The sequence below is a fragment of the Chinchilla lanigera genome, unplaced genomic scaffold (genome assembly GCF_000276665.1).
Source record: "Chinchilla lanigera isolate Chin_1 unplaced genomic scaffold, ChiLan1.0 scaffold00120, whole genome shotgun sequence".
Taxonomy (NCBI): Eukaryota; Metazoa; Chordata; class Mammalia; order Rodentia; family Chinchillidae; genus Chinchilla; species Chinchilla lanigera.
This window is the reverse complement of record NW_004955521.1, coordinates 1,451,068-1,470,081: the sequence shown is the minus strand read 5'-3', so window position 1 is coordinate 1,470,081 and position 19,014 is coordinate 1,451,068. Positions and strand designations below refer to the sequence as shown.

Below are 19,014 nucleotides of genomic sequence, written 5' to 3'. Positions count from 1 at the left end.
AAACCCCGTATATAACAATATAAATAACACTTTTATTAAGAATAACCATTTTCTAAAACAAAAAAAAAATCGTGAGATGTAACATTGACCTTTTGGTAGTCTCTTTAGTATCTGGGTAATAGAAGACAGCTAAATTCTACTGTCTGATTTTGTATTCAATCCACTGTGATACCTACCACACATGTAGCCTCTGGAAAACTCCACTGTACACTCATAAAAGAAGGAAAGTAGAGAAGACAGACATTTCCTTAGGAGTATAATGAAAATAATTTTGACTTCTTCAACCATTTAAGTTGAAAATTTTGCTCATCGAAGTATCCCAGAGTGTCCAAAGCTAAACTAGGTCACTTCCCCTAAGAATTGTTATCCTCTAGTGCTGCAGAGCTTAATAAATGTTTCTGCAGCTTGTCAAGTGCCAGGCTGTCTATGGGTCTTCCTATTTCCATATTCATTTAGTTGCAAAGCTAATTGATTCTGTTTCTTATATATTTGGACAGTCTCTTCATTTATTCATTTCTGACCATTTTTCTGCCAGTGAACTTGAATCTAGCTCAATTTTTTCCATCCCTTTTTTGATAAAACCAAGTATTAAAATATTTGTTCATAAATATGAATTTCCTGATCTATCTACCAGAAATATTTGAAGTGCTCATATTTTGAATTGTCACAAGATATATCAAGTAGATCTCAAAAATATTCCATTTTATTTGGAGGAAATTCAGAGACCAGTTATCAAAATTAAAACAGAAACCTTATTTTAGTCATCTCTGAATATGTACTGGCTAACTAGATAATATTCATCATGAAAATAAATTCTAAATGATTAAATTTACCCATCTATATTTTTATTAAAAGAATAAAAAAGCTTTAAACATATTCAAAGTATGTTGTTCCATGAACTTGTTGAAAGAGAAATACATAATTGAACTGCCTCTGTATTAGAACTAATGAATGTTTACCATTTAAGTTCTTGTTTAAAACGAAGCTCTTTCAGCTCTTCTTAAAATTGTAAGTCTTTTTGGAGCCAGAAGAGGGCAGAATCTTATTTCTTTAAATAGTAACAAAGAGGAAAGAGAACAAAAAGAAGACATAAGTGAAAAAGTATCTGAGCTACTCTGAAAGTTTGGTTATTTATATCTGATTGAGAGGTTTTTTTTTTCTCTTTCTGATTACCTATTTTCAGTATAACAAAAATCTTTCAGTGAAAGGGTCTAAAAATAAGTTAACATAAAGATACAATTAATGAAATATAATTCTCAATTCCTTTATTATATAAGAAGTTAGTAGTAAATAATTTGTGATTTTCCTTTATCTAGGAATGTTCTTATATAGTTTGAAAATTGAGACTTTATAAAAAAATCAAAGCATATAATGTAGTAGTTAGGGCACACAGAGGTTGAAAAGACAGAAAACACATTGAAAGAACCCAGAGATTTTTTTTTTTTAATCAAGCTAAAATGTATGTAGAGTGTTTAAGAACAGTTGTATCTACTCGAAGGGGAAGATAGAAGGAAAGAGAGTACTAGTAGCCTTTGAGGACTTCTTTTAAATACTGTAATTTGTTATGTAATTAGGAAGATGACTCAAAGCAACAAATGACTGAATAATTAGATACAAAGGAATGATGAAATCTTTGTGATGAAGAGAAGCCATTTGGTGTTCAGCATCTAGTAGTTTAAGGCACCTCATGTATAGGTAAATTTGAACTGAGCCTTAAGATTTAGGCAAGCAGAGAGAAAAAGAATTAGCAGGCTCAGAAAGTAACTTAGGTGAGGAGGATTTGGAGACTAGGGACACAGACCTGGTTGGAGTACTGGGTTTCTTGCTGAGGAAGACTAAAAATGCAAGTTGAGTAGGTGTTATGGAAATTGTATTTAGGGGAGTGCCTTGACTCCTGGCAGAGGACAGGAGACTTAACATTGTAGCTATAGGTTGTTTGGTAGAGAGTGAATTGATGTAATGGTGGTTTACAGGATTTGTAGATAGATCTGAAGCTGGAGAAAGAAGTCTGCTTATTCCCAAGGCCTGCTTATGAGCCCAAGAGTATGTGTTAAGGAAGTGGTGTAGAAATGCAAATGAACAAAATTTGACAATTTTATTTCAAGGGAGACATCTCTAGTTCCCTGTGACCGGCTGGACCTGGGGTAGGAAGTATGAGACAAAGATACCAGTGCTGATCTATGCTTTTAGTCTTCTTGATTCTAGATCCTGAGCTGACCTTTCTTTTCAGGATTATAGAAATTGTCCTATAGGAGTATATTACTTTAGTCATGGACCAAGAACACCTTAAATAAAAACACAAGTACAAAGGTTCCTAGAGTCTCAAATCTGTTTACAGTAAGGGCCTTTAACTCCAGGTCTTTCAATACCCTAAAAATCATATCAAAATTCTGGTTATGTGTGCAAGGGGTTTTTAACTCAAGGTCTTGAATTTCTTGAAATTTTATCAAGATTTTCATTTGGTGCATTTTTCTGGGAAGTGGGTCTATATATTTCTTTAGAATCGCAGAGGCATTTGTGTCCTTTAAGAAACATAATAAAAGTTAGAATCACTGAGGTTGCTACAGGAATAAGTTAGACAAATGAGATGCTGTCTCAAATTTGCTATCTACAGATTCATTTGTTAAGATTAAAATGACATGTAGAAGTGTACTTGTGGTTTAAATTGGTGTGAATAACTATGCAAATGTGCAGAGTGTGTGGCAAAACAAGTAGAACCTACCCAGTTTTTTACTGATAAAGCTGCTTCTTTAGGCCTCCTCCTTGGATACTAGACCTTTTCTAAGACCCATGGACATAATCTCTTTTTATAATTAAATACTTCTGCTTTATTCCACAGCTACAAAGATTTTTTTCTATTCTTCTGAGGTATGGCCTGTTCTTAAATTACCAAGTAATATATATAAATCTCTGGGGCATAAGTGGAAGAGATTATCTCCAATAATCTCAGCAATATTATTCAACTTAAGACGCTTGAGTCTAGTTGTGAAATGTCAACACAGCTAAATCCAAGCATTAGGGATTTGTAAAGCAGAAAAGATCCTGACTTGATGTAGTCATATATTACTAAGAGATTGTTCTGGTCTTTTGTGAAGGGAATTTGGCAGTCTGCTTTTCCCTTCATTTTATTTTCATATGAGTTTTCTAAAGTTGAAATTTTTATAGTGTCTTCAATTTGTTTTCTTGTAGAATTTTTGGAGTTATATGTATGGGAAAAACTAGACTTGATATAAAAAAATTCAGCCAATTCAGAGTAACAGTGTTTTACTGTAATTCAAGAAGATTATTACATTATCACTTAATAGTAAAACTGTCTGTTGGCTACATGAATTTGTTTGGTGCTTGGTTTGAAACACTGAGTACATTCCAAAACCTAGCCAAGTTGGCTTCAGTTCATGCACAACAGATTGCCTGCTGCAAGTATAAATAACCATATTTTTAATTGAATCACTTCAGTGTTTTTCTTTATATATTTAAGGAAAAATAGAGAAAAAAGTTACATGTGTGTTATTAAGTAACATTATTTTTCTTACTCTTGGGTTTATTTTAACATTCTTAAAATATTTCTGACTTTGTACTCTCTTAGTAAATTGCTTTCTGATAAAACATTTCACTGCTTCCAGGGTTCTATGGTTTTGCCAAAATATAGTTACAGAAGTGTCTGTACTAGTTCTCTTCCTTGTAAGACAAAATTTCACATAATGATAGGCCTCCAAAAGGAAAATTTGGGTTCTGTGATTTAAAGTATCAGCTGAATTGGAATGTTAACAGCTAGAACTGCTTTTTGTAAAAAATGTATTTTTCACTCAGTGTTTAAATACATTTACAGTAACTGTCTGGAGGTTCAGACCGATTCAGTTCTTTTTAGTATAGGCTGTAAGGCAATAAAAATAAGACTATATTTTAAACAAGAAAATGTTCATGTGCCATAATATTTATAGTAAGTTATATAACAGTTTTAGATGATGTCGTATGTTACACTGTATAAACTCTTTTCTTAAGCCAGACTCTCTGTATATATTATCTTTCAATGATTGTACACAGTGGTATAGTGTTTCACTTGATATGATCTTAATCACTGTTAGGTTGAACTTGAAAGAAAGTTGGAATCTGCAACTAAGTCTAAACTGCATTACAAGCAGCAATGGGGACGAGCTTTGAAGGAGCTTGCCAGACTTAAACAGGTACATAATTTATACATTATTCTTTTTATGTCTTTTTCCCTTGTTTCTTTACAAGTTTGAATGTTTGGCAACATCTTTTATGTTCAGATGTCTGCATCTGAATCTTCAGTGCTTTTTTTTTTTAAATGTGTTACATGCAAGATGCTTCTTTTTCATAATTAAAAACTCAAACCTTTAGAGCTTTTTGTTTTTAATTTTTAGCTATTCTCTTTTCCAGAAGAAATTGGGGATAATTTGTTTTGGTTTCACTTATAAACAACCACTTCTTTCTTCCTTAGTGTTAATCTTTCTGTTGAACTACTTGAGGCAGGATGAGGAGGTCACAGTTTAAGGATAATTTACATTTAATATTTCCTTAAATTTAAGAACTTTTCAAATGTTATTCCCAGGAATAGTGTAATTCAATTAAGGGAAAGGCATCATAAGGGAATTTTTAAGAGTTTAAAATCTATGATAGTAGTTTCCTGTTTGTCTTACCATTTTCCTTCCTACTACTAAACAACAAATACTGATAGATATTTTTGACATAATTTCTTCAAATGATTAAAATCAAAGAAAATGTGAACAGAATTTTTATTTTGAATCAGTTTATTTGACCTAAAACTTTTAAGAATCAATAATGGTTAGTTTATTCTAAATTTGCTTTTCTTTAGTATGTCGGTTTATTCTGAGTGAAATTTGGTATATAGTGTCTTTCAAGTTTGTATTTTTCCTAATGTATCTCTATAACCATCATATACTGTTAAATATGTTTGTTGTATGATACTTATGCCTAGAGTATACCAGACCACATGAAAATTAAAAAGTAATACTTTACATAGCTGATAGATTGAGGTTGTGTTACAAATGGAGATAGGTAGCTACCAGTAGATATGAAATAATACTATGCAGATTGAATATATAGGATGTATATTCTTTACCCATTCTATATATCCTGTATATTCAGTCTGCATTTATTATAGTGCTTGGGACCAGAAGTGTTTTGGTTTTAGGATTTTTCAGATTTTGAAATATTTGCATATACATAATGCAATATTGTGGAAATAGACTCAAGTGTAAACACACAATTCATTCCTGTTTCATAATGTTATACATATAATCTGAATGTAATTTTTTAGTGTGAATATAGTACGTTTAGTGTGCCTGTGTTCTGACCATAGCTTGTCGTGAGGTCAGGTATGAAATTTCCTACTTACGACATCACGTCTGTACTTCATGTTTCAGACTTGGAGCATTTTAGGTTTTCTGATTTGAGGCATTCAGCTTATTGTTTTAATGCTGACAGTTTGGGCATTATGTATGGTACTAAGAACCTGTATTCAAGGCAGTATCCAGGGCATACAGATGTAAGTGAGGCACAGACCTTCTTCTTTGTGAGCTTGGATTTGGAATAAGAAAGAAACTGCTGTAAGTGTAAAATTTACTGCCTCATAGTAAAAGCCCTGAAAAAAGCCATGCACAGCCAGGAAGGGAAAGTACATCTATTTAATAGCCTTAGGAAAGGTGTCGCAGATGAGAAGGTATTTGTGATGGACCTCTGGAGATGAGTGGATGAGGTTCAAGATTTAGATAGCAGCCTGTTGTGACTTAGGGAAGTAGTGGGGGAAATATCATATATAGAATGATCATAGCAGAGAAGCCTAAGTGGGAAATCATAACCTGTTTCTGAAAGCAGAGCAGGGTCGATTTGAGATGCCATTTCAGGTAATATGGACTGGAACTGAAATGGAAACAGAAGAATGCAACTAGAAGATTCTTGTCACAAATGATGCCAAAGACTCAAACCATAGTCTGGAAAGAGAATTTCCATGTTGGAAATACAGTTACTGAGAAGCTGGTGGGAGTGCGGGAAGGAGATAAGGTTTGCAGTTGTGAACATCTTGATTTTTTTCGTAAAAAATTCCACAAGCAGTAAGAAATAAGTATCTGGTACCACCAGACATGGTGGCGCACACTTGTAATCCCAGCACTGGGGGGTGTTGAGGCAGGAGGATCATTGTGAATTTGAGATCAGCATGGGCTACAAAGTGAGCTCAAGGGCAGCCTGAACTGCAGAGCGAGACCCTGTCTCAAAAAGCCCCCCAGAATAAAAAAGAAACATGCATCTATTGTTGGAAGTATGATTGCACCAAAGAAAAGACACAGAGTCCTCTACAGAGATGATATAATATTTGAAGCTGTGCTAAATAGAACCTGAAGTTCTTATGTTTGAGGAGGAAGGAAAGCTAGTGAAGAAAATAATAACTAGAGAAAAGAGTGAAGATCATTATAATGGTGCTGGCAGAATGGTTAGTATTTATTGAGGGCTCAATGCCATGTGCTGCATAAGCCCTTCAGATGTTTTCAGTTAATACTGACTAATATCCCTTTGTACAGGTACTATTATTCCTGTTTTATAAGTGGAGAGGCTGGCTGGAAGTTAAATTGCATCCTACAGGCACTAAGAGACTGAGCTAGAGCTGAAGTCATTCGACAGGGATCCAGGCTCTTTCCCTCTCATAATATTATGGCTTTAGTGCATGGAAGTCTGGGAATAAAAGAATTTTAAGTGGAATAAAATGAGGGTTAGGAGATAGGGGTTTCTGACAAGAGTATTCAGCAGAAGTACTTATGAGTTGTTGGCATGTCCTAGCAAGGAAAATGACACTGACCTTCAGGCAAGCTTGGATAATGAGAATAGAAATGACTTGAAGGGAAAAAGCACTTGAAGTCCTGACTTGAAGATATCTAGGTTACATTTAGTGTAGCAGGAGGAGTTCTTATGGAATTGGGAGTAAGGAAATAATGTGATAAGAATAAGCTGTTAAAGTAACAGGATACAGACTTTATCAGAAGCAGCAGAAGTAGTAGTTAAAAACATGGCAAGAGTCAAGAGAGTTGGGTTGAATCTTGGCTCTGCCTCTCACTATCACTGTGACCTCCCGAGCTGAATTTCTCTGATTAGTCGTATTTCTATGGTGAGAGTTTTTTCTTCACAAGTTGTTCTGAAGTGGAATAAGTGTTCTATAGAGCGTTTAGTACAGTGTTTGGTAATGTAATAGCTGCTGTTAAAAGGGGATGATAAAACTGTTATGTAGTATTTTTGCTTGTAATCTATGAGGACCTTATTAGAAGGTAGACTTGAGTATTGATGAATAGAACAAATAGTAAAGGTTTTGGCACTGAGAAATACTTGAAAATGTATGGAAAATGAGGATATTATTTTGCAGTGATAATGGTAGGGGAGTGGGGTAGACTATAGTTTAATAAAAGTAGTTTGTATTGGATGGTAGTTTTAACATGTTTTATAGAAATGGCGCAGAAGAATAAAACAAGGACTAAATATGCAAATAAGCAAGTGTCAGGTGAGCTTCTAAAGTCTGGGTATAAAGGTATGTGAATGCATTGAGTCTGAAGAACATCACTAGGTAATTCATTTGTTTCATTTATTTGTTCAACAAGTGCTTATAGAGAGCCTATTGTCCCTTTGCACAGTGGTAGATAGTATGGATACAGCAGTTGTCTCTTGTGAGCTTAAAGTTCATTTACCACTCAAAGCTAAAAGAGTATCTCAAAGATAAATGTTTCAAATCAAAATGTTAGATTGGGAATCCTTTCAAGCTTTAAAGTAGAAAGTGGATGGAGAGCATGTGAAAGGTAATGTTTGCTGTTAAAGCTGAGTAGTGAATAAGAAACTACTACAGCGGTGATTAGTTATGATCAGTTAACAAAATTAGTTGAAAAGATATAACAGTATTAGCTGTTGAGTAAAGTATTTTGGAGGAAGAAATGATTAATCATTAACAATTATTGAAACAGCTTCATTATAATTAACATTTCCTTTTACTTCAAGTGGGTGTCATATTCATATGTATATATTGTAGATTATATTCTTCTTTAATTTTTTCAGCACTGAAACTATATGTGAAGTTTCAGTAGGGTACTTAAATTCATAGCTCTTTGTTGGTTTTACTCTGGGATATTGAGGTGATCTCTTAAAAGGAAGATTCAGTATGGAAGGCTCTCACCCAGGAACTTCCCAGCACAGGTATCTTCGTATATTTTCCTATGTATAGGATCTTTCCACTTCATCCATTTTCTATCTATATAATCTTTATAGTCTGTGTAATCTATAATTTTTTTCTTCCTATGTATTTTCTACCCTCTAGTCCCAAAACCATTAACAAATTAGTTTTCTTTATGTGTTCCTAGTAAGAGAAGTCACAAAAGTTCAGATGCCTTCCTTGGGTTACCATACATTTATTAAGGATATGAAACTGAAAGAAAATGAAAGTAGGAGTTTGAGCCTCTCAGGGCACTATTGTTCATTCCTTCTCATTGTGCATCAGTTTCATTTCTTATCCCACAGACTTTGTGCTTTAGAAACACTATAAACAAATCTGAAGTCACTCAGAATCATTGGCCCTCCAGACCACAAAGAGATGCAACAAATTAAGAAGAAAAGTAATAGATTTGGGGGTTGCCATAGTGAATTTTGCTTTGCCACTGTTTTTGAAGGATTAAAATTAAAACTAGATCAAAATGGCACATTTCTTATGTGCAATAGTTACTTCAAAAAACTTTCCCTAAAAGTTTTTACTAAAAACACATTGTGTTTGAATATGAAATTGAAATTGTCTATCTGGTTTTGTTCAGAGGATTGTTTGTGCAAGTTCTTGTTTAAATTGGATTAGGACCATGTTAATTTTATATTGCCTCTGGTGAATAGCCATGGGGCTGCACTCTGTGCCAGTAATTTGTCACATCAGAACCCTCTGGAGGGCCTTCCAAGACACTCGTGCAGTACAGATCAGATGGTGAGAGCCGTATCTGAGATTGTTAATAAATGTCGATGACAAAGAGCAGCTGGTAAAGCTTGGAAATAAGATCTAATGTTGATGCCCATTGCCAAAACAATGTTTAGACAGATTTCCATTACTCCAAGGTGACCTAGCATAGTCAATTTGTGAATTAAAATATCATAAACTTCTAATTATTTAGGGGAAAAAAACTCTTTCTGGTTCACAACCATAAAAGTTGTAAGCTTTGTAAAGCTTTTCTTCTATAACTGAAACTGCAACAGCTGTAAAATATAACTAAGTATAACATAAAAGGAGTCTTGATTTAGAAAACAAGGAAATTGTACCCTTAGATTCTAAGTTTAATATCTTGGGACATAGTTAAAAATTGTACTTTTTAGACACTTATAGAGCAATTTAGTTTCCTTTTTCCTCTTCTTTGTGAAAAGATACTGTAGACATATTTTAAAACCAAAACAAATACTTGTTAGTCTACAAATACCTGAGTGAAGATTGTCTACTTTAGTCCTAATGGACAAAATAGCATACTTACATATATACTTAAGAACATTTAGAATATAGTTGTGTAAGCAGATAAAAGCCACCATTTAAGTGACTGGATCATTGTTGTAAAATATGAATTTGTTGTAGAAAATTTAACATTCTTTATGTCACATATGAAACTAAGTATATGTTTGTTCCCAAGACAGAAAACAGAACTAAGATTATGGGTAGTGTGTGGGTCCTTTACCATATTTGTGCACAGTAGATCTGTTTAAAACTAAGCTGATAAATTTAGTTAAAACAACACAGACTTCATCAGCTGACATCAGCACTATCTTGTCCAGCCTCCTGCTTATCCACTCAGAGTAATTAATTTGATTAATTTATAAGTAATTTAGCCAGGAATGGGATGTAAATCTTTGTTTAAGAAAACAGTTGGAGGTCCAAGTCTTTGTTAAAAACTGTGTCTTGAAACCATCCAGGCCCTCCTACTGGCTTGTCAGCTCTGGGTTATTTTCAGAAAACTTTACTTGAGTTCCTTAGTTTAGCTGTAAGTTTTTTCCCACAGCCTTACATGGTATGTGTGAGTGGGGGAGTAAGTAGTGGCCACTTTTTAGCCTCTGTTTAGTCTAGTGTATGTATGTTTACATCTCCTCTCTGGATTTATAGGCAGCCAAGGCAAAATAAAGATTAAATTCACTTGATTGAGGAGCCTTTAGCCCAAGCACCTGGAATGGACAGAGTTTCTTTCACTGACCTCTAATTTATGTGTGTGTGTGTGTGTGTGTGTGTGTGTGTGTGAGATTATTGGTAATGCATGCTTAGTTACAGCATTAAGGTATTTAAAGGATCTTCTGGTATGTTTTAGAAGAAAAGTGTTTCAGATTTTACTAAAGTTTTATAAAGCAACCTAAAGTAGTTTTTTTTCCCTGCTTGCAATCATATTTTTACTCCCTTATCTTAAAAGAATGCAAAGTTTACAATACCATATAACATAGAAAATAAAAATCACCAATACTTTTATCTTTCTCTCAGCCAGCAATAATAATTTGATATATTTTTTCCAGATACTTTTTCCTTTCTTTTTAAATAATTACTTCCTAAGTGAAATACATTTCAAAGGCAAGATTCTTATTAATCTGTATTTATAAGACATTAAAAATATATCTTTGAAAATATATCTTTAAGCAACATTGTACATCGTTTATTGACATATGTATAGGGAATCATCTTTCATGAATACATCACAGTTTATACAATCTGTAAGGACATATTTTTTCTAGATTTTTCTTATAATAAAATAGTACAAAAGATTTCTTGTATATGTAAGAATTTCTTAAGTGTTTATATTTAAAAGTGGAATTTCTGTCCATTCAACCCAGCTGTTCCCTTCCTAGGTATCGTCCCAAAGAGTTAAAGATATAATATCATAGTGATCCATGCACACCCATGCTTGTGGCAGCATAGTTCATAATAGCTGAGTCTTGGAAGTGATCCATATATTCATGAACAGATGACTGGATAAAGATATGCTGGTATTTATGTACAATGGAGTACTATTCAGCCATAAAGAAGGATAAATTTGAGTCATTTACAAGCAAATGGATGTACCTTGAGACCATAATGTTGAGTGAAATAAATCAGATTCACAAGCCTAAATATTAAAGGGTTTCTCTCATATGAGATACTCAAAATATAAAGAGCAAAATAAAAGGCCTATATGTATAGATTTTTGAATGAGCCTGGAGTAGAGAATGAAGCACATATTAACTGAGATGGATTGGAATTAATAACAGGGACAGCCATTAAATTTTGTGGCTGCATCTTTGTAAATTAACCATTTCTCATTTGTTACTCTTACCACTTGTTCCTATGGCAGTTCATTGGGTTGACAGGAGTCATTTTCTTGCCTTCGGGTTTGTTGTCCTATGATGTTCAGTCGACCTCAGTCATTAATACAGCCATGAATGGTTATGATAGCAAAAAGAGAAAGTATTCAGGGAGAACTTGGACTTTCCTAGAGTAGATGTGATTTATAGAGTTGGCAGTGCATGGCTGTATCACATATATTGTGAAATAGGATTATAACCACAAGTCAAAGTTATATGAAATGTATATATTCCTGATACGAGGTGTCTGGCTTCTTCCTTTCAAGAGAGAACAAGAAAGTCAAATGGCCCGTCTTAAAAAGCAGCAGGAGGAATTGGAGCAGATGAGACTGCGTTACCTGGCTGCGGAGGAGAAAGATACAGTAAAAACTGAGCAACAAGAACTGTTGGATATAAGAAATGAGTTAAACAGGTATAATAATGAAAAGATCATTCCTTTTTTCCTACAGAAACTCTAATAAGACAGCCTTTTAATTGGGTCATTTGGTCCAGGGAAGGTACAACTTTAGATCTGTCAAGGGTAAAGTGTATAAGACATTAGGAAGGTTCAGTTGGTATGATCTACAAAATTTATAATCAGAAATGCTGTCTTAAGCCACCAGAATAGTCCTAAATACACAGCACTTCTTTCGGTTTCAGTGCCATAGGTGAGAACAAAATTTTGGAAGGCAAGGGTCATGTTGCAATTCAGTAATCTATAACATTTCCCAAGCTTACAACATTGTAGCCATCAAATAATGTCTGTTCCATAAAAGAGAACAAAAGTAGTACAGATTATGCCCTGTAAGCATGGCTCTTAGAATTGACTTTAAAATTGGTATTTATTCATATATCTTCTAACTTCACTTTAATGCAGTTCTGAGCCAATTTAATACAGTGATTGCATTTTTATGTATAAAATTTTGTCTTTATTATAATGAAAAATTACATCATTGTATGTAAACATATTTCCATAATTTAAGTTAGCAGCTATTGGTACTTTTTTGAGATTAATACCAAGGCTAGATTTTTTTAAAAGCATAAAAAGTCAGTTGTATTCCTGTATAGGAACAAAGAACACAGAAGCCAAAATGAAAAATATAGTACTATTTACAACTGCTCAAAAAAGTTATAAATCTAATAAAAGATATATAAGATGTATGTGCTGAGAACAAAAATATGCTTATAGATATAATGGAAGAACATCTAAATAAATAGAATCAGATGTTTGTGGATTGAAAAACTATTTTCATATATGGAGATATCATAGGATACTTTCATCAAATATATGTGTATATGAACTGAACTCTGTCCCCTCCAAGTTCATGTTGGAGCCCTAACCTCTGATGTGATGCTGTTTGGAGATGAGGCCACAAAGGTGGAGCCTCAAGATGGAATTAATGCTCTTATAGGAAGAAACAGGAGATGTGCTTGCTGTCTTTCTCCCCACTGTGTGAGGCAGAGCTGGAATGTAGCTCTGTAGAAAATGACTATGCTGGCACCTTGATCTTGGACTTCTGTAGAAGTGTAAGAAAGTAAATTTCTTTTTTTTTAGCTACACAGTTTATGGTATTATTTTGGCAGTCTAACCCAATTTATGACAGTGTGCTGTGCACTAACAAAGATGTAGCAGTCCCTTGATAAAGCTAAAAAAAGAGAGACAGGCATATAAGGCACTTAACTGACACAGTAAAAATGTCATAAATATGAGCTGTTGTCCTAAGTATTAATATAATTAAATTTGAAATATCTTACCCTTTAATTAAAATTCCATTTAATTAGTACTAGCAATAATTCTGAAATATACACACAAAAATAAATTTTAAAATATTAATGGTATATATAGAAACAGAAGAGCCAACCAGACTTGAAATAACTACATTCATGGCAAAAAAAAAAAAAAAAGTCAATGTAGTGGTCTTTGGTATAGATTTTCCAACAAATATTTATTCTGTGTCTACACTGTTGTAGATTTGGATGATGTTGTACATTAATAAACTATACTTGATTTTGCCTTTCATATTTTTACTGTTATATATAGCATCAAAACGTGCTGTGCTTGGGTGGCATATGTGGAGAATACTTTTAACTATCAAATTTGGATATCTCATTAATATCTTCATAAGTTAGGTTTCAGAGAGCTGAAACTAACCATTTAGATATGTAAATATGGGCAAAAATCAGTCCTCTATGAAAAATGAAGTGTTAGGTAAGACATAATAGAACAGTTTATGTGAAGAAGTAGTCACTGATAATAGTGTGTCTTGACTCCCAAAGAATGGGTGCAGTTATAGTAGAAATAGTATTCAATATTCAATACTACAAAAATCATCTCTGAAGTATTCTTACCAGTATGTAACCAGTCTTTCAACCAAATCAGCTGCTCCTATAGAGGTCTTCCCATACAGTGTTAGCAGGGCAGTAAGAGGCTATCACGTCATCCAGTTGCTTAGGAGAGTGAGGATATTGAACTTGGAGAAGAGAACTCTTGAGGAGAAGAGTAGACAGCTGTCTGCAAATATCTGAGGGGCTACCATACTAAAAAAAAAAGTGGCCTTCCCTCCTTGGGCAGGAAAAATTATAAAGAGGGATGAGAAGTTTAATATAGAAAAAAATTTTCTAACAGAACAGTTTTACTGGCAGGAAGTGTATGAATGGAGTCGAGATATAGCATTTGTCATGAATATTATGAGTATTTTGTTTAATAACAATAAGGGCTTTTTCAGCTCTAGGTTCCAAAATCCTGTTGTGATCATGACTGATCATTTGCATTTTATTAAATATTTGGTAGAGATATTCTATCAATTTTGTGAACATTGCATTTATCCTTCATGAATAAACAGATAATACAGAAAGGGAAGTGGTTAAAGTTTCTAATCTATATGAAGGCACTGTATGTCATGCTCACAGAGCCCCTCTTCCTAGGAGACTGTAAGAATTAGGGTAGAGGAAACAGCTCTTCGGACATCTACATTTGGGCTGGAAGCTGTGGCTCAGTAATAGAGCACTTGCCTGAGTATGGGCAAGGCCTTTCCTTTGGTCACCAGCATCACCACAAAAAAAGAAAAAGAAAAATCCACCCTTAATATAGCTTCATGCTTGCTCAAATTCACTGGGAGAATTTGGAACGTACCTCCTGTGTCTCAGAATACTACTTTAAGCTTTTTTTCTGAGAACAGATAGAGATTGGAGTCCTTCTCGGACTGTACATTTGAGTTTCCTTTTCTTTGATGAGAGATGCCAGGGTCGCTGCCCAGAGGCCTGCCTTCCCTGAACCCAGTCCTCCTGGGCTGTGGGGCAGGGCTCGCTCCTCACAGCCTTGCCCTGCCTCCCAGACCCCTGTGCAAATTCAGAAGTGGACTTGCTTCTCGCCAGGTTACTCTGAAGATTGTCTCAAAGCAGAGGTTTACACTCAACTGCTTTGTCTTATCAAGACAGGATTTAGGAATAGTTGCAAATTAAAGCATTCTATAGCCAGTTATTAGATGAATATAAAGTTAATCTTAATTGTCCTTTCTAAATTAAAATACATTCCACATTCCAAAATCAGTCTACTTAGCAGATGATAGTAATGCTGTTATTACCACTCCTCCATTGTCAAGGCGTCTTGATCAACAGTCATCTGTTGGAACCACCCAAATCCCAGAGCAGCACCTGATTTTTTAAAGTCTGTTGGCAAATGAGGTCAACAGTAAAGTAACTTGGAGATGTATACTGCCTTTAACGTGCATACACCCCTTGAACCGTGCACTTATATTTAGTTTTATTCTCTACAAGTGACTGGTGGTGTAAGCTCCACAACAGTGTGGCTGTTTCCTTTTGATTCATTGCGGTATCTCCAGATGCTGTTTGGTGTAAATAACTGTTGAGTGAATTTAAAGAAAAGCTTTATCCTACACAGCAAAGGCTTAATTACAGCTTAAAGGAGACAATACAAGATGATTAAATGATGATACAACATGAAGTCATTAAGAAGAATGATAATTGTAGGAGAATAGAAATAAGTAAAAAAAGTAGTATGTATATGCATTTCATATATATCATTAATTTTTAGAAAACTATACATGAGAAGTATATGTATACATTTTTAATTAAAAAGAAAAATGGCAGTCATTTTGGTTATTCTTGGATAATGAGATTGCAGGTGATTTTTAATTTTCTTTATACAGCCCTACAATGTCTGTAGTTTTGGTGTATTTCATTATTAGAAGAATTACTATTTTTAAATTGCATTTTAAAATATTTTGACTCTTGACTAGCCAAGCCATTACTTTTTGTGTTCTCCTAAAAATATTACTAAAACTTACTCTAATGTTGAATCATTTTGTTTTAGAATAGTGCTGTTAGAAAAAACAGTAGTGCTGTTAGTATTTGTTGTCTATTAGCGTGGTGTTTGCTCTTGACTCACCAGGTTAAGGCAGCAGGACCAGAAACAGTACCAGGATTCCAGGGAAATTTCCAGTGGGAAAATGGATGGCCTGCATGGCTCGGCATTGGAAGAAGGCTTGGGTGACTATTTGACTCGGTTAATAGAGGAAAGGGATACTTTGATGAGAACGGGTGTGTATAATCATGAAGATCGAATAATAAGTGAACTCGACCGACAGATCAGAGAAGTTTTGGCTAAAAACAGTGCCAGTAATTAATGTTTGGAAGATCTTTACAGAGACTTCGGGTTTAAATTTTAATTTTATTGTAAAACTCAAAAATGGAGAAAATGGGTATTTTTAAATGCTATTTTCAATTTTTTATAAGCAGAATTTTGTATGTCACTGTATAGTATTTATTTGATTTTATTTACTTTATGCTACCTTTCTTATGCTGGTTTTATTCCTAATTACATTTTATATACCCATTCTAAAATTTCAGTGTTTGTCAGTTTTTAATCTGATGGCTGACTTTTATAAAGCTTTCTACTAAGTTTGTTCTAGGAGAAATGACTGCAGTAATTCCTAGTTATATAATTTTTCATATTGAGCCAAAAGGATATGTTGCATTTTAATAATATTGTGTCTTGTTCCTTTTGAGTGTAAATATCTTAAAAATTGAAACTAACTACAAATGTAGCAGGTTTATTTAACTCAGATGACTTTTTCCCTTAATTTATAATTATTTGCAAGGGACAAGTTTGAAAACAAAGTAGTATCAATGTGGAGACACCATATGACATATTGAGTGACAACTTAATCATTTGCTTAAAGTTAATACATATTAAACTTGTTTTAAGAACTATTGAATTTTAAAATTTTCAGTATATTCTTGACTTCTGAAAACATGAATTATTTGCTTCACATGGTTCTTTTCCATCAGTTGCCTGCTCAATACTACATTGTCTTCTTTTGTTAAAATTAGAGATTTCCTTTTATTTTCGTCATTGAAAAACTAGCTGTGAAGCCCCCTGTAATATGATATGAAAACAGACACAAAGGATTTAGCTGGAAAGAAAAGAATGAAACAGTTATTTTTTACTCCAGGTTTAATCAGCCTGTTTCAGAAGTACATGAGATCAGGTCGTGGGCTTGTGTAGTGCTGTTCTGTATAAGCCTTAAAGAGTTCTCCACACCCTGTTACACAGAGCAGCACTTTACACACACACACCCTCCATATGGCACTGGAAAAGATTATTAGCACATTCATGAATTAAGTTGGGTTTTAAAATATAACGGTTTAAAAATATGACTCCCAAATGTAAGTATATACTTTAGGAAGTATATTCTAAGTATCAGTAACTTCCATAAAAGCAGAATAGGTTACTCAGTAACATTAATGTTCTGTTATATTCAACAAAGTGTATTTCTTATTTGGGAAATTGAAGTCCCTAATTATATGTTTTCCCTTTATTAACAAAGTATTAATCCTCAAAAAGAAAACAAAAACAAAATAGTAAATAACAGAGAAAGTAAATAACTGAAACCAGTAAATAACTGCAGGAGAGAGTAATGAGTCAGTTAATCATAGCAGGAATTTGAAATATTAATTATGGTGGTTTTTCGCTCATTGATTTTTATGCCACACAAATGGAACAAAAGTATTCTTTCTGATTTGGAAGGTCTCTACTATAACCTTCATTAGCATTGTGTGATGCCTATAGCTTTTCAAACACTAGAGGGGGCCTTAGACTTAAAGAAATAAGGAAAGCTTTTCCAAAATGTATGTGTGGTTTACTTTGCATTCTATAAAGCAGTCTTTTGGCTTTTGCAGTGTAACAAATAAAATATTTGTATACATCTTTGAGTTCTTGAGTAGTCCGTCATTTTTGTTTCAAGTCACTGTATTTTTTATGTTTTCCTCAAATTTTAACAGTCTTTTGTAGTCCTTCAGCTATAGCCATTCCATCTGTAACTGGCACTGTATATATTTAAATTGATAGCTTTATTAAATTAACGAGAATGACCACAGTAAATGAGTGGGAAGACATAAGTTTCCTAATTGTCACGTATAAGAAGAAACCTTTCATCGTATATTTTTAGATGAAATATAATTTACCCCTAAAATTTCTATGATTCTGTTCCATGGAGAAAGTCCATAGTTTGCATGGTTCACATGTATTCCATAGACGCGGTATGTCATGTCTACCAAGTATCTCTGATGCCATGTCTGTGTAAACTTCAAGGTTTCCTTCTCAGGAAATATCCCAGTAATTTCTATCTGGTTTTGAGTTACTGTTGCTCAGACAGATATGGGAAGTTTGGGTGTAATTTAAGGATATATCAGGGCTCTGCACAAATTGAGGGGGAGACCATCTAATCTAAATAGGTGGTTTTTCCTCTACTTACTGCCCTGTCTAGATGCTTGCCAGCCTGAATCTAAGTTCACAGATGACTCTGTTACACATTGCTTGTCTGCAGGCACCTCCGAATGGCTTGACCTGGTTCTTAGAGTCTGTAGGGAGGTCTCACTGCTAGCTGTATATGGAAGTGTAAAACATGGTCTCACTATGGCTGTGTTTTATTGACTACCTAGTGTGAATTTTTAAATTGATATAATTTGCATACCCTTCAAAAAGTCTGTTTGAAAGTATGTAATTCTGTGTGTTTTTGTGTATTCACAAGGTTATGCGTCCATCGCCACTGTTTCAAACACTGTGAGCGCACCCGAACAGCGTGCTGGTACTCAGCAGCACTCGCCCCCCATCTCCCCTACTCCTCGTGTCTTGCCAGTGTACTTCTGCCTCCATGGATTCACTTGTTTCAGATATTTCACTTGATATGGAAAGATTTAAATGTTAAAAATTCTAGAATAAAGTTTTTCTATGGCTATTTCTATGTTATATAACATTTCATGAGATGTTGAATTAAATGAAAGATCCAGAAGGTTAACACGAGGATGTAATATTTACAGTTGGTTAATAATAGACCCATGGGGCTGGGGATTTAGCTCAGCGGCAAAAGTGCTTGCCTGGCATGCGCAAGGTTGTGAGTTCGGTTCCCGGTACCGGAGAAAAACCAGAAAAACCAAAAAAAAAAACAAAAACAAAAAAAAAATAATAGACCCAGCTATTCTTTTATCCATCATCTGCTAAAGCATTGGTCAAAAGTGACATTTTTGATCTGATTCTGTAACATTTCTGAAGAATCATGTCATTGTTATCTTAGCAAAATTGTGTATTTTTCAGTATTTGGTAGAGTTGGAAGGTATTGGAAAATAGCCAACCAGAACATAAGTCCTATGAGGGCAGAG

The 19,014-nt window shown here is 34.1% G+C and overlaps 1 protein-coding gene across 1 annotated transcript in view; it reads left to right on the top strand.

The window, feature by feature from the left end:
* Cep120 (centrosomal protein 120kDa) overlaps positions 1–17,568 on the top strand; it is a gene marked incomplete at its 5' end in the record, with an annotated part of 52,250 nt that extends 34,682 nt beyond the window's left edge. Inside the window, 3 exon segments of the mRNA XM_013507086.1 lie at positions 4,086–4,184; positions 11,622–11,767; positions 15,746–17,568. Coding sequence (XP_013362540.1) covers positions 4,086–4,184; positions 11,622–11,767; positions 15,746–15,980 — 480 coding nt within the window.
* Positions 17,569–19,014: the final 1,446 nt, after the last annotated feature.